Source organism: Harpia harpyja, chromosome Z (genome assembly GCF_026419915.1).
Source record: "Harpia harpyja isolate bHarHar1 chromosome Z, bHarHar1 primary haplotype, whole genome shotgun sequence".
NCBI classification, from domain to species: Eukaryota; Metazoa; Chordata; class Aves; order Accipitriformes; family Accipitridae; genus Harpia; species Harpia harpyja.
The window spans coordinates 102,900,683-102,916,647 of NC_068969.1; the positions used below are offsets into that span (position 1 = coordinate 102,900,683).

Here is a 15,965-nt window from a genome sequence, read left to right on the forward strand (position 1 = left end):
CCAGTCCTAATGCTTATCTCTTCACTGTTAAACAAAGAAAACGTTCCTCAGATACAATCTTCACTGTATTTAGAAAAAATTACTTTCATGGTTACAAGTGTGCAAAAATATCACTTTCTTAAGTTTCTGTCAAGTTACTACCTAATACTGAAGAACAGTAAGACTGGGAACTCTCATAAGCAGCTCCTTAGCTTTTCATTTTCCCTTGTGCTTGCAGCTGAGCCCTGCCTCATCTCTCTCATATCCAACACAGAATCTACATCAAATGCCGGAGAGTCAATCAAGCTTTCAATGAAAGTCCCCATTCCCCAAACTGCTATCCTCTCTTTGATCCTCAGCACTTGGCAGGTGTGTTAATCTATGAATGCTGGATCCACATCTGCTTTTGTTGGTATAGATCCAAAGCAATACTCATATTAAAGCACTAACCAAACAAGTCAAAATAAGGTATGATTCCTCCTTATTCTCTAGCATAGTGGACACAGAGCTTTTTCTTTTAATACACTAGACAAAGGTAGCACTTTTATCCACACTGAGGGGCCAAATTTCCGTACAGTCTTACATTCTGCAAACAATCAATCAACATTTTACATAGCTTAGAGCAGAATATGGTAGATAAAACGTAAGTAAGTGAAAGTCTGTTTAACACGACGCAAAATCTGGAGACAGATGAGGAAGAACAGGCAACCAAAAGTGCCACATGCAATAAAAAAAAGCAAAGGTCATTTATGTGATCTACATTCATAAATGTGAAACATAAGAGAATTTACATAAATGGAGGTTTCAAGACAGCACTAGTGAATATTCCTCACGTAAGTGTTAATCGTGTTTGCCGTTAATATTTAAAAGCACACTGAGGTTTCTCTTTAAATCTTATAAAGTATGTCTGTGTGCATTTTTCAGGGCCAACACCCCTGGCAGACAGATGCAGTGTTTCACTTAGCCTGGAACAGAAAGACAGATGGTTCACTCCTACTTTCCAAGGAGGAGAAGGTTCTCACACAGTAAATGTCTGGTTCAGTAAGGACCAGCAAGGTTGAGAGTTTTTACCTCAACCACTTAGGACTCATTCATGATGAGTACAGTGGCAATAGAACTCTGCATCCAAGAGCCTCAACAGCAATTAAGAAACAATCCAAGTGCCATTAGCATGCCCTAGTTAAGTCTAGGGCTGTCAAGGACAAGACTACCATCATCTTACTCTGAAAGACGTGATCTGGGGAACATAACGTCTGGAATCTTAGAAACCTGGCAAGACATACAAAGAAGTCGGAGGTAGCATCCAAGAGCAGCTGCGTATTGCTGTAAAAGCCACCAGTGCCGCTCTACTCATCAGGGGCAGGGGCAGCGGGAGGACACAAAGCAACTGCAAGCTACAACGCTTGGCTTGGAAGCGCATCCCCTGCTTCAGAGCTTTTGCTGTCTAAGAATACCTCTATCCTGGTGTTTTGTATATGTAATCTCATTCTGTCTAAGTACCAAACTGACCAGATGTCCTATACATATGTGAGGCACAATGTTAGCCGACATTAACATACACTGCCTCTCCCTAGACCTGTTTATTTGGCCTTGGGGCCATGCTAATGCATACACATAGCTTCTGGTTACAGCTGGTTTCCATCCAGACAGCTTGGATTGTATACTTGCACCTGCCTGCAAAATACTGGGTAGACAAATCTCTGTGTGAAAAGCTGTCTTAGGCAGACACTGTCCTGTCCAATACATCTAATACTGGAGTGAATGAGTTTTCAAATATACCTTTGCCTTCTCAAGACTTGTTCTGTTATCTAAGACTTTTTTATAGAAGGTTTATATGAAGTTTAAAAAGCAGGCATTTTTTTCCTGTCCTGTAGACATTTCAAATTCTTTTGCCATTCAAGTTCATCTTGGTCACTCACTTCCAGTCATCACCTCTTGACGTTTATAATATAAATTAGATAAAAATTCCAATTAGAACAGAAAAGGACACTGCATAAGAAAGCTGCTTGAGGAATGAATAACTCCAGAATAGAGATACTGTTACTGAGAGGTAGTAATCTTCCCAGAAAGAACTAAGTAACAAAACTGGACTAGTTTTATTTTTAATTAAGCTAATAATTTCCTTTTGGTGTATTATTAATGCTAGACAAGAAGAGAGATCAGGAACTGTGTAATATAAACAGCAAAGTTCTCTTAAAATATTCCTTATCTGCTGAAAAATGCGCTTTCAGGAACACAGTATTGCATAGTGTATCAAAATAAAAGATGTAAATTGTGAAACACTTCAGGTTTAAATCACTAGTATCTGATTTCATTACCTTACCTCCATCATAAACAATTACATTTAACAATTATATGATTTAAATGGTTTGTTTACTGAACCATTTCACTTAGTAAAGTTAAAATTGTCTTACATTCAACTCATCAAAGGGTTCTTTCAATCACTTACCTCCCCGGCTGGCAAGGACAGTACCATCATAGGAAAATGTCAAGCATGAAGTGTCGGTGCCCGGAGCATGAGCTTGCCTGCAGTGGAACTTTGTGTGTACCTGTTTGTCACACAAATAAAACATTAGAAAATGTGCTTATATCAAGATAAGACAAACATTTATTTGTAGCATTTTGTGTACCCTGCTGCTATTCCTACATTTAAACAGAAAACCCTGCATTTTTAGCAGGTACAGAAGCTAAATATTTCTACAGCCTTTTAAAAATGTCATATATGTTTTAGAATAGGCTTTCATAATAAAAGCTTGAATGCAAAATTTGACTTTTTCATAGATTTAATTATACAGTCCACATTTACATAGCGTCAGCACTCCTGGAAAACTCCCACTAGCACTGAATAAAGGAAGTTACACCTGGTTAAGGTAAAAATACATTTTTAAGACAGTTCTCAACACTCCCTAAAGCAGGCTTATAGTTACAAAAAATACCAAAATACAATATAAATACTTTGGAAAGGACTTAAAAGAAGGATTGGAAGAACTTATTTTTGCCAAATTTAATCCCTGCCAAAATTCATGGCTTATAGAATAGAACAAAGCTCAGATATTCTGAGGTTTGTGTTCCATTTAGCTGCAATAAAATTCAAGTTTGGGAATGATGTATGTTTATTTCTTATTTCTATTTTGCTGATAATCCTAGAGAAAGGTAGAAATTACTTTCAAGTTAACATTTTGTTCCCGTGTAGAGCTGACTTCTTATTTATTTAGTCACTATTTAGTAAAATCCCTAAAAATTCTATTAAAAAGGGAGGAACTTCTAATTAAATTTTAGCACTTTTGTAAAATCAAGCTTTCCTACTTCCCAACCAAAAGCAAAGGCCTCAGCTAAGATACCAAGATGCCTTTCATACACAGGAAGGGAAAATGGAAGAAAAGGGACAAGACAGAAACAGAGATGAAGGAATTTGAGACAGGTTGACTCCTTTCTTAACACCTGGGAAATCACACTTCTCATTTGCCCTTTTTTCCTAACACAAAACTAATTTACATAGTTGTAAAATAAAACATTCAAGAATTAAAGGTTGTCTGTACAACTGTATCTCAGCTTCTCATCTGTAAGACGAGGATTAAAACATGCCCTTCCTCATATAGAGGGGAAGAAGAGAAATTGGTGGCCTTAAAGTCCTTTATTTACCAGTGATGAGCAAAACAGAAAAATATGCATAGAAGCATATATTTTCAGAGGAGGGTTTGAACAGCATGAACTAAGTCAGATCTAGACTTGCACCCTAAACAGTAAGAAGACAAAATACTGAGCAGTATTTTGTCACTGCTTAGTGATTACTATCCAATCTATACATTAAAAGAGACACAGTTCTACAGAATAAAAAAAGAGGATGTGATCGCGAAATGCAAACACATGGACTGAATTAAGCTTGCACAGGAATCCTCAGTTACCCTATCTTCTAATTTTTGACTATGCACCTTACTAAGGCACTTTTTAAGGGCTATTTCGTATGCAAAACACCCAAGCTAGTAAAGTAATTAATGTTGTTTACCCTTTCAAATATTTGTTCTAAATTTGGTCCAAAAGCTAGAGAATCTTTGTGTAATGACATTAATAATGATTGCAAGCTTATTTTGGTGTGCAGATTTAGTCAAGTTTTGAGAGGAGTCACATAAGTCATTTCCTCCACAAATGACTCTTCAACAAAGGAGGATTTCAAACACCAAGTAAATGCTTCTTAGAGTATTTGGAAATAGAATGTAATAGCTTACATTTAGCAGTAGTATTTGTTTTGAAATTACTGTCACTTCCAGCCAGTTGTGCGTATCCTGGAGAAACTCTATGAACAGACTGCAGTTTACAACTCTACGTCTTTGGTGGGGGTGTTTGTAAATACTAAGAAACATATTTTATGCATCCAGTTAACTAAGATTTCCCAAGTATGTGGTAACATACAAAGGATAAACTGTGAATTGGCTATTAGAAAATAAATTTTCTGTAATATTTGTTAAACATTAATAAGCAACTAAAATTATGTATTTTCTGTCTAAGAAATAACATGGACACTTGCAAAAACATCATAAATGGTTAATAATCACACCTTAAACAAATGACAGAAAGATTATAATATGGTATTTAGCTATTTCAAATAAATTGGAAAAACTTTGTTTGGGCTCCACAACACTTGTCTACTCAACACTTCCATCCCTCCCTGGCAATGTCAGACTGATATACATGTATTAAAATAACATTTTTTTCATTTTTCTGACCAACTTAATGCAAGGGTGGGTTTTTTTTTTTCTTTCATTTCATCATTAATCAATCTGAAATTCCTTCCTTTTGTTTTGTTTTGGATACAAATTAAAATAAAGAAAAAGATTTGGGGTCCCACCAAGGCCTCTTCTTTTATGTTTTACTAGTAAAAAACCCAAACATCTATATATATGTAGATAGATAGTAAATTACATAATGTTTCAAGAGTTTTGTTATTTTTCTATGGTCAAAGTTACTGATTTTATTTAGCATGAATTTATGAATCCATTAATCAAACCTGAAGTGTATCTTTCAGGAATTAAACAGCTCGCCTTAAATATGTCACCCACTATGGAGCCTTCTCAATGAAGTACCTCTACTTTGAACAGTTCTTACCTTTTTTCAACTGTCCCACAGAAAAAGAAAAATAGCAACACACAGACATCCAAGACTCAGACATTTGCCCCTTAATCACAAAAATGAAAACAACAGAACAAATTTAGCCCAACTCTACCCAGCTTCAATGCCTTAGGATTTCATGTAAAACAAGACTTGTCTGAAAGGGACAGTAAGATTGCATCAGCGATTCTGCTTGTCTTTAAAAATAAATTTGCTCAGTTTACCAGTTAAAAGATTGTTTTCCTAACTTTGAGCTCTGCAAGCTTGCCCTCCATATATTATTCTGCAAAGGAATATAACCCTGAATTGTAATACTAAATCAAATATTCTAAAATGATTGAAGGTTGCTCTAAAAATGATAGAAGGCTGAACAAGAAGTTTTTACATATACTGGCAAATGTTCACTGCAGTTTTCAAACAAAATAATGTGCTTGGCCTCTGGCCTCTTAACATTTTTAACAGATGTCTAATCTTGCTAACAAATCATTAGCAAAAAAAAAATTGTTATCAGAATGTTTGTTGCTGGAAAGACATGAAACAACAGAACTAATGTACACAATTTAAAAGTTTGATTTTGAAAGGGAAGGAGAAAGCATTGAAACACTAGACAAAGATGTAAAGATAATTTGGGCAAAGTGTATCTACATTTCTACCTCATTATGCCTCTCCTTTTGTTGCAGAAGTGCCTGCTATTATGGAGTACTAGTCATGTGCCATTGAAGATTTGACAAGTTCATCAATCCTTAAAATTTTTTAAAGGTTTATTTATTTCAGCAAATTCTGCAGTAACACACTCTATCTTCTGCAGCTTGTTTGAAGGCTTTCTAGCAACTAACTCCAGCAATGTAAGCACTTTCTTTCTAGCTTTGTATTAGCACATATATTTTTGTTAAGCAGTTACAGCTGACTGGACTTGTGTGCAACATGAAATGACAGGCAGAAAACATGAAGCACATGTGAGAAAGGACGCAGTTGCATGTATCAAAAAAACTAGGATAACAGATAAATGTCAGGGTTTGCAATATCGCCGCAGTCCTCATAGAGAGGATGAGAACCAGAAGATAACAGGAAGCCAGAGAATGGATTGCGAAGGGGGAGGCGAGCGGCAGGGGGAGAAGGTACATGACTGGAGCGTCACTAACAAACATCCTTTGTACAAAAATTTGGGTGGATTGAAGAAGACCAATATGGGAAGTGAAGATGACAGTGGCCACATGAAGTGTTTATCACGAATGACCTACAACAGAGCTGCATGGTTAGAGTTCTGCGCCACACAACTGCTCTCCTTCTCCAGAATCCTAAATAAAACATGTTCTAGGAAAAGCAGAAGATAGACCTAGTCAGTTTGTTCACCTCAGAAATCCAAGCCACATCCATGAGAAAATCAACAATACGCTTAACTAATAAAATTTTTGAACATTCCACATTGTTTCTAGGATACAATATTTCTCAGTAAGCCGACACTTTCCCAAGATTATAATGCTCCCCCCACCTTTTTCTTTTAACGAAACAATGAATGACCCAGCCAGAACATTCTTCTTCCTTCTTGTTCCTAACATCTTCAAGATTTTTTTAAAAGCAGAGGCAGTAAATTAAGGGACGCCTTGGGGAAAGTGAGATCTACAAAGATTGCTGTATCAATCTTTCCTTGTATTACAGACATGTAACAAAATTTTACTTATTTATTAGTGTGAACAGTCAACCACGCAACCACAGTTGTGTTTACAGCAAAAGGAACTCTATCCAATACTGAGTGCGCCACTAGCAATGTGCAATCTACTCCAGTTTGCTCCAGAACAAAGAAGGTGTATTCTAACAGGGAAGGTCATCTCTGGAGATGCCTCTTATGCTTGCTTACCTGCTGCTCCCCCTCTTTCACATCAAGGAATGTTTCCAATGCTCCTTGAGAGAGCTGGAAATCGGGATTTACACTGGTTTCAAACATGAGGCAAGAAGGGCAAGACTAGCTGGGCAGAGATGCCACACAGGCAAGTCCCAAGCCATGTATGGCTGTTTGAGATTTAAACGGGTGATTTCACCCAACTAAGATACTTCCAGCAAAATAAGTTAGCTGACACTGACAATATTCAACTGCAAAAAAGATAATTCTTAATAAACATAAAAGCCTTCCAAGATAACATATTATCATAGGCTAGTCTCAAGGTGACAAAGGCATGAGCTATAAAGCTGCAAGAAGAAAACAAACAAACCAGAAACCTTTTTAGTCACAACTGAACAAAGCTGTCCAGGTCTTTGTTGAAAGTGATCCCATCAGAGACAGCCAGCAATCTCAGAGCTGTGATCACAGCTGACAAGACAGACAGGTTCCCAGGGCATGAGTTACACTCTCCAAATGGCTATTTCCCCATCCCCCCTTCGACCATCTCTACTAAAGGAAGCATATTCGCTTTGCTCTCAATTATAATCCAGAAAAGAAATGTAACTGTACTTTCTGGGTTTAGTATATCACTTACACATTATCAGGTCTACATATGCCAGCTGAATTCAGGAATTTCTCAATTTTTTCCCTGAGTAGGCAGTTGCAGACTATATCAGATGCTTTCCTTAAGTCTCTATAAACATGATCCCTGAACTTTCAATTTATGTGACAGCTCTTCAATACCACTTCCCGTGGTGTAGAAATAGATGCTGTTTCAGTAATGACCATACTGATGCAAAACAAGATTAACTTGTGAAATTTGAGGGTTTAGTGTTTACATGATTATATGCTACACGATTTGCTCTTCTCCATGATTTTCTAACTCAGTGACATCTACAAGTATCATTAGCAGACCTGAAACACTCCTTCCTTTCTCTCAATCCTAATTAACCAACTATGAATACAGTAACCTAACTTTATTTGCCATAACCAGGACATCTGACTGGCAGTTGTATTTAACTGTCCTGTGTGTCCATTATATTCTCACCTGTTACAACTAAGGCCTTTTTCTGGGTGGAGGGATGATATTCTAGGGGAGGCAAGTCTCTGGGATTTCTTTATCTCTCACACTCAGCAGTGGTTCAATACCCTCCAATAATCTTTCACATGTATTTCATAGAGAAGTTTTCCTAGCTATTTGAAATTAATGAACAGATAAGAGATTTGGCTTTTTTTTTTTTAATATTCTGCAGTTTTTCTTGAGCAACTGTTCTGCAATGAAAAACCTACATAACCAGAAAAAAAAAATAGAAAACATAATAGCTCTGTAACTATTTTAAAGTTTATAAAATCTTCAATCCCTTGCAATGAATCATGTGTTATATCATGGAACTATGAATGAAAATAAAAACACAAGTGTGAAATGCTTAGTCAGAAAATGTTGGGCTGTTACGGAAAACAGAACTCCTAGAACAGAAGCCATACAGCAGTGTAGTCAGTCAAGGTGAAAAATGATTTAGCATTTTGTTAATTCCAATTGATACAAAAAGTAGATTTCTATTGAAAAAAAATCTCTAACATCTACACAGAAGGCAATGAGGCAAGGCACCTGATACATTTGACTATATGAGGTTTTAGACAAAAGAAGGAAGCAAGCAGGCTGGCTTGCCTTAGAGATGTCTCTGAACCACTGCAGTGACGAGAAAATCCTTCCTATCTGCCCATACTTCCTTCACCACTTAGAGCATTCAATGTTGAAGAATATTGCTGACCACAGAGACAATTTCTTCTTGTTTAAGTTAATTCATCAAGAAAGATTTTAGGAAACCATTTTAGAAGGATGGCTTCTTCACAGCATTGCTAAATATTTGCCTAATGGTTTGAAAATGAAACCCCAGCTGAATGTTTGGCTGCACTGTCAAACTTTGCATTTGAGAAAATAATCTATGTTGGCCACAAAAACGATAAATATTACTAATAAAAATAGCTTTTGGAAACTATTCCGTTGGCTTCCTTTGGGGATTTTTTACACTGCATGAGAAAAACGTACAAGGATGTAAAAGAAATGTTCCTTTGTATCTTTTCATAACTTATCTAACCCATCCCATGCTATCCTAGCAAACTCATGACTTTCCCGCTTTTTACTATCATAAATATGTCTTCTGTAAACAAAACAAAAAAACCCTGAACCCTCCTTTTGCCTCTCTCAAAAATAATCACTCTTAGGCTCATCCAGCTGTTGAAAGTTCCTTTGTCTTTCAGAAAATAATCGAATCTGATCAATGTTATTCTGTAAAAATTTCATTAAAAATTTAGTTAAGATATACTAGAACCCCACTGAAAGTCCACAGATTGCTTCAAACCATCTATGCCAACACCAGATGTTTCATATCAATAAAAAGTAGCCTTTTGCCTATTGGCAATGAACAAGCAAAAATATAAACAGAAAAAATACAAAGAAGCTACAAAGGTGTATTTAAAAAGCAACTACCACAAAGTTATTCCCACCATAATTCAATAAAATTTTTCATATTCTTTCAGTCTTCAGTGCTCCCAAAGCTTAAGACCGATTTTAGTGATCTTATAGGGGTACAGTGTGAATAGAGTGAAATATAACTGAAAATATACAGAAATACACAAAAAGCTAATGTTTCTTGTTCAGTAACACTTGAGCTAAAAAATGCTGTAGTTATCAAAGTGCAGTGCATTATCAAAGGTGGGTGTATAATAAATTTCCTTACTTGTTGAAAAAAAGTAGCTAAAACATGTATATTCCAACAAGATGTCTGTATTTCTAAGAAATGAACAGTCACTTTCACTAAACTTCTTGTAACTTATAGTGAGCTATTATTTCTTCTACATTATTTGATTTTTCCGACAAAAATGTACGGCAAACCATTATGCTGTATTTTCTCTATTTATTACTTAAAATAATATAAAATTTGTAAAACATGGATTTGGTTTTATTTATTTAGGTGGAAAAGCGAGGAAGGAAGAATGTCTCGGTTAAAAAGGGTAAGTGGCATTTTGCCACATGAAGTATTTCAGTGATAAAATCAGCATTCTTAACTCAGAGCCTCAGTGGTTCATAAATAATGTTGCATAAGGTGACTGCGATTATTAGCTCAATGTACTTAACACTGATTTTCAAGGACCCTACACATTTTAAATTTTTTTTTTAAGCCTCTAGAAAACAAAAAATGCCATCATCATTCAGCAAAGTAAGTTCTTGAGAGAAGTTGTTTTTGAGAATTTAAAGGAAACTCCTTTTCTTCTGTTACAGGTCAGGTGGGCACTTGTGGATGATAGGGGATATGCATTTTTTTAATAACTAAAGATATGTTGCTATTAATGCGCAAGATGCAGAGTTGCTAAATGCCCTCAATTTCAGTTACCTTTAACTCAGAATTTACCTGATGAGTTCAGCAACTTTAGGATTTGGCCCCAAAGTTATCTATGAGTAAAATGTAAAAGTAAGAAGCTGGTTGGGAAAAAGAAAAAAAAAAAAGGTAACTCAAGCAAACTTCATTTTCTTTTCAAGAAATATTCCTAGCTCAGTTTCATGATTACTTCTTTGACATTGCTTTTTTTCTCACAATAATTTTATATAATTGACTAGCTAAATAAGCAAACAAATAAAAAACCCTACAGATTTGTAAGCAAAAAATAGGGAAGGTGGAAAAAATTTTCAAAAATCGTTTTCTGCAAGTGGTTTATACTAACTAAACACCGTGTTCCACAGGAAAAAGAAAGAAATTCCCACTTAGCTTCAGAAGCTGTAAACCCAAAGTTATAGATAACATATTTACTGGGTTTACAAGTAAAATATTACAGTGTTAATCACTGATTCCATGCATACAATATACAGTTGTTGACAAAATGTGGTTTTGTTCAAATACAACAAATTAGAACTGAATATTGCATTTTAATTCGTCTGGCATTTAGCTCAGAAACAACACACTGTCTTAAATAACTCTGGCAGTTCAGGTTTTGTGGTAGCATCAACTTCACTCCCCAAAACCCCTTAAAATCTTTCATGATTACAGATACTTTGTAAAATAAGTTAAAGTTAAACCCAAGATTTCACTGCTTCTGCAAGATGAGGCTCGGGTATACTTGGATTTGATTTCTGACACTCAATACTGAAATGACTTGAAAATGAATGTTTCCATCTTAAAACACGCTGTATATTTATCCATCTACACTGCACAGCACCCTGTCGTATCAAGTTTCCAAGCTAGCCTAGAGCAGCAATCAAGTACCTAAGCATCAGGTAGAGTGAAAAAACCTTATAATAATGTGGCTTGCTGTTCTACAGTGAGATTCCTGAATACGTTTCAAACATGGATCACTTCTAAAATTAGTTTTCTTTTTAATAGACATTAACAACAGATTACTGTTTAAATATGAGAGGATAGAATTCTTCTGTTTGGAATTAACATCCTTAAATCAATTAATCTCTTCTCATTTCATACAAATAATAATCTCATTATCAAAACTATGGTAATGTAAAAATGTCCTAATCAATATTCAAGACTCCCTCAAAGAGGCTGCAGTATCTCCATACCAATTTGTCTCTGAGGAGTACAGAACTGTCACAGAATTTTTCATTCTGCAATTAGCCTTCTCCTCTACCGTTAATGTTGCTTTGAAACCCTCTTTTCTCTTCTTTTCCTATTTCCATTTTTTATGACACTCTGTAGTATCTTTCCTGACTACAGTTCTCTTTTACCACTAGCATCCCTAAAATTCTTCTCCATCCAACAAAAAGATTCCTTCCATTTTCTCATCCTAGCCTTCCAGTTTCATTTCAGCACAGTATTTCACACTCATGCCTGGCAAATTCATATTTCTTGTCCATCAGCAGTGGCATCTTCAGAGAACAGGAAGATACATTTGTTGGTGAAAGTTGTATCTCAGAAATCTCATTTGCATCAGCCACTTTTCACCAAATAGCTCCATGTTTCTGTCCATTACTCTTTTTCATACTTTGGCCTTTTCATCCAATACTGCCTTCTCCTCCATCCTCATTCCTTGTCAATCCCACTTAAAATCCTTCCTGAGTCTCAACAGATTTAGCCCTGACAAATCCAACAATGCTAACCCATCCTCATTCTCATCAGCCTTAGAAAAAAGTGCTTATTTTCTATTCCCCTTCATTGTTTTACGAGGTCCAGTATCTCCTGTATACCTTCTACACATTGGCTCCCTTCTTCACTATTCCCTCTGGTACATGATTCTCTCTCTCTCAGTTTCACTAGCTTTTCACCATTACTCAATCCCCTTGGTCACTGAACTTCTCACTCTACAACGTATTTTTGAAAACCTTATTCACAACCACGACTACCAATATTTTCATGCCATTAAAGTACTTTCCAAGAAAAGGTACATCATTCTCTGTCCTCTGAACATCTTAATTCATCTTGACATCACTTTGTGAATGCTTAACTGGCAACTTAAATTCAACATGATGAAAGCTGTTCCCGATTTTCTTACTTGTACACCATATCTCCTCAATTTCCCTGGAAGATCTAACCTCTTCTAATCATTCATCATAAGAAAAATGTTATACACATCACAACATGTCATTTCCTTTCTGTCACATATTCTAGACCACACAGTAATAAATCCAATCCATAACCCATTGCCAGTATTATTACTTTGGCTTCTTTTCCCTCTTTGTTTCCTTGATGATGGTTCTTTACTTTTACAGTCCACTGTTGCCTCCTTTTGTATTCTTTAACAGCTCTATTTTACCAATGACTTAAATATATATATTCTTCCAATAATAGCAATTACAGATCATTCACTTCATCCTCAAGCACATCTGTGGTTTACCCACATAAAGAAAAACGTCAAAACCAACACACCCACCACTCCCTTTCCATAACACATATGGACATACCGTAAACTATCATTTAAAAATGACAAAAACAAAGGAGACAAGTAGCAATTGAGTTTGCACACTGCCTTGCTTTTGTTTGTCGGTGTTAACCTATCAGCAACTTGACATCAAAGGATTCATTTTCTGACATTACCACATTTGTTTCAGAAGGAGAACAATCAAAACTGAAGTTTGTTTTATAGACGCAGGCAGCAGCACACATTAGCGCAGCCCTGCCTTGCTCTCCTACCTCAAAGCAATAGCCAAGAAACAACAGCGACCTGTCTGGAGTACAGAAAACATTCCTACACCCCTGTCAACTCCTACCCAGCTTGGCACCACACTTTCACACATCAAATATCAAAACCAACCAGGCATTTGCACATTTGTGACAAGTGACAAGCCAATGGCTGGCAATGCAATGCTTTCTGCTGACTAAAACAGGTGTCCCTACTTCTGAAAAATCACTCAGGCTGTTGAAGGTGGTCTTGAATATAAGCCAGTCCTCCCGTTACAAGGGCAGGAACACACTACCTGTACTAGTTGTGCTTTTGCAAGCCCTGGTGAAACAGCCTCTGTAAAGGTCACAGCAGTATACTCTAGTGACCTCAACAAGGTGAAGTTTGCTTACGGGTCTCAGGCTCAATCTGGTCTCCAAATGAGACCACAGACCTGCATACTGGTGAGGACAATGAAACAAGACTAGGGAGCTAGGATACAGTGCCATTTATCTGCTCTTACCAGTGTATGTGCTGATCACAGCAGCTTCATTCATCGGGAGCAGTTAGTGTCCATAAAAAACACAGTCCATGATTATAAAACAAACTGAATTTTTTCAGAATATTTCACTCTTCATATGTGAACTAGCACAGTACTTTCTAATTTGGCCATCCTATCCCAACCTTAATAAAATGCATTAAACTGAAAATTAAATATAAATTAAGTTTTAGCGCTGATGACAGGTGACTGCTTTGAGCACAAAACTGTCATAAGCCAAATCTGGAAGTGATACATATCATGGTAAAAAGTGAAATGTAACCAGAAAGGCAATTTTGAATCCCCTACATATTGTTTAATCTGAATGAAAATTACATATGTTGAATTATCAAAGAGTACCTTGTTTAAATTACTAGCTCTTAGAATGATTATACACATTCAGAAATTCTATTAAACTAGAATTTCATTGTAAGTTTGTGGGCATACTTAGACACACAGAGACACTGTATATATATTTATGCATAATGTGTGAAATATATAGGTAGTCATATCCAACTCCAAATCTAGTTCTCTATCTCATGAGAAATTTAGAAGTTGGTTCAAGGAAGGCAGCTGTTCCATGGATGTATCCGATTTCAGTCTGTGTAGTATCACTGCACTCATACATTAAATAAAACACAGCTGGACAATGCTCCACCTATTTCACCACCCTCTCTGCTAACTGTTTAGCACTAACATCTGTTGAAAACAAATTTTAGGAAACAGGGAGATCATTAAAAAACCCCTTTCTTTTAAAACATTTTGCACTGGAAGAAGTTTTACTTATTTGTAAAGAAAGCCTCACATATATTCAAGTAGGTTTTAATTATGAGATTTATACCTAGCATTGAAAGAAACTTGCTCACTGAAGGCTGTCTTACAAAGAATATAATATTATTACAAATACTTTTCATTTCACATGATTGGTTTAGTTCTGTACCTGCTGCCAAGAGATAGTGTAGTTCTGTAGTTTATCTTCTCATTGATAATCATGGACACAAAAATAACTTCTTTGATTTATAATCTTACTATGAATTTTCTACAAATGCCATGCAAACTTTTTAAAATTAAAGTTAACTCTTATGAGATGTTCTTTAGAAATGGAGCGCAGTCAGTACTGTACTACGGCCAACTATTTAAGCACATTTAAAATTCTATCCTCACAGAAGTGTATCTTTTCATGGATGCAGCCATGAAACAATCGTTCTCTATGTAGAAATAGGTTTTTTTTTTATCAGACTTCCTCTGAGTCAAGTGTATGTCACCCAATGTTACATACAAAAGCTATGCTTCATTATAATTCATCTTATTTTTTTTAGCTTGTCAATTTTTAACTGATTCATGGGGAACATTTTTGTATTAAAAATATGAGTATATTTCTTAATGTCATAAAACTCAGCATATTTCAAAATAAACCACTCCTATTCAATTGAACTAAAAAAAATTTTAAATACTTTTCTGTCTGTTTCTCTTTGGTAAGTTTATTTTTTCTAAATTAAATAGTTACGAAAAAGGTTACACACAAGCACCGCACAATGTTAAACTATTGGTTTCCTAGGCCAGTATCCACTTTCTGATACTGGTCAGTGACACAGGAATACATGAATATCCCACAACTCTTAAATGGGAAGAATTTGTTACCAATCTTCTACATGAGACCTCTGGAAAAGTTAGAAATTTGGTAATACTTAAAATGAGACCAGGAAAAAATAAGAGGTAAAAGAAAAGTTCACTCTACTATAGTAATGAGAAGAATTGAGAAGGGAAATATATATTTCAAAACTTTAAAAATTCCAAATCATTATTTTAGTTTTGAGATTTTGTATTGTCTGAAATGACCATTTCATTAAAAAACCCCTTACTTCTAATTTCCATTTCTATTAAGAATACCCAAACCTAAAACCCCAACCCAGCTAGCTCCTAGTACACTATTTTCTAAAATTCACTTCACATTATTCTTTATGAATATCCCAAAATAGGAAGCTTTCTAAAAGTTATGAATTGATGAGAAAATGAAGCCTGCAAGAGATATATCCAAATATGAAGCTGGAAGGGGGTGAAGGGCCCATAAATAAACCCAAGAGATAGAGCAAGCATATGCAGACAGAAAGTACCTAATCTTCACTCATAATGTTCCACAGATCAGAAGTCATTACTTCCTACCTTCTTTGTTCTTAAATAAATCCACTTGATCAAGCTGTACCAGCTTTCCTTTCCTAAGTATTTTTAAAAATAGGAGTTTTAGGCTTGTCTAATAAAACACACTTAATGACCAAGAGTTGTACAGAAATACACTTTTCATTGCTTTTATGAAATTCACAGTATAAACCTGCTGTTCATCTCCTCACTGGCTTCAAGAAA

General features: G+C 35.7%; 1 protein-coding gene across 1 annotated transcript in view; it reads right to left on the reverse strand.

Moving 5' to 3' along the window:
* WDR70 (WD repeat domain 70) overlaps positions 1-15,965 on the reverse strand; it is a 143,560-nt gene that overhangs the window by 36,169 nt on the left and 91,426 nt on the right. Inside the window, exon 11 of the mRNA XM_052775775.1 lies at positions 2,429-2,528. Coding sequence (XP_052631735.1) covers positions 2,429-2,528 — 100 coding nt within the window. The remainder of the gene's footprint in view (positions 1-2,428; positions 2,529-15,965) is intronic.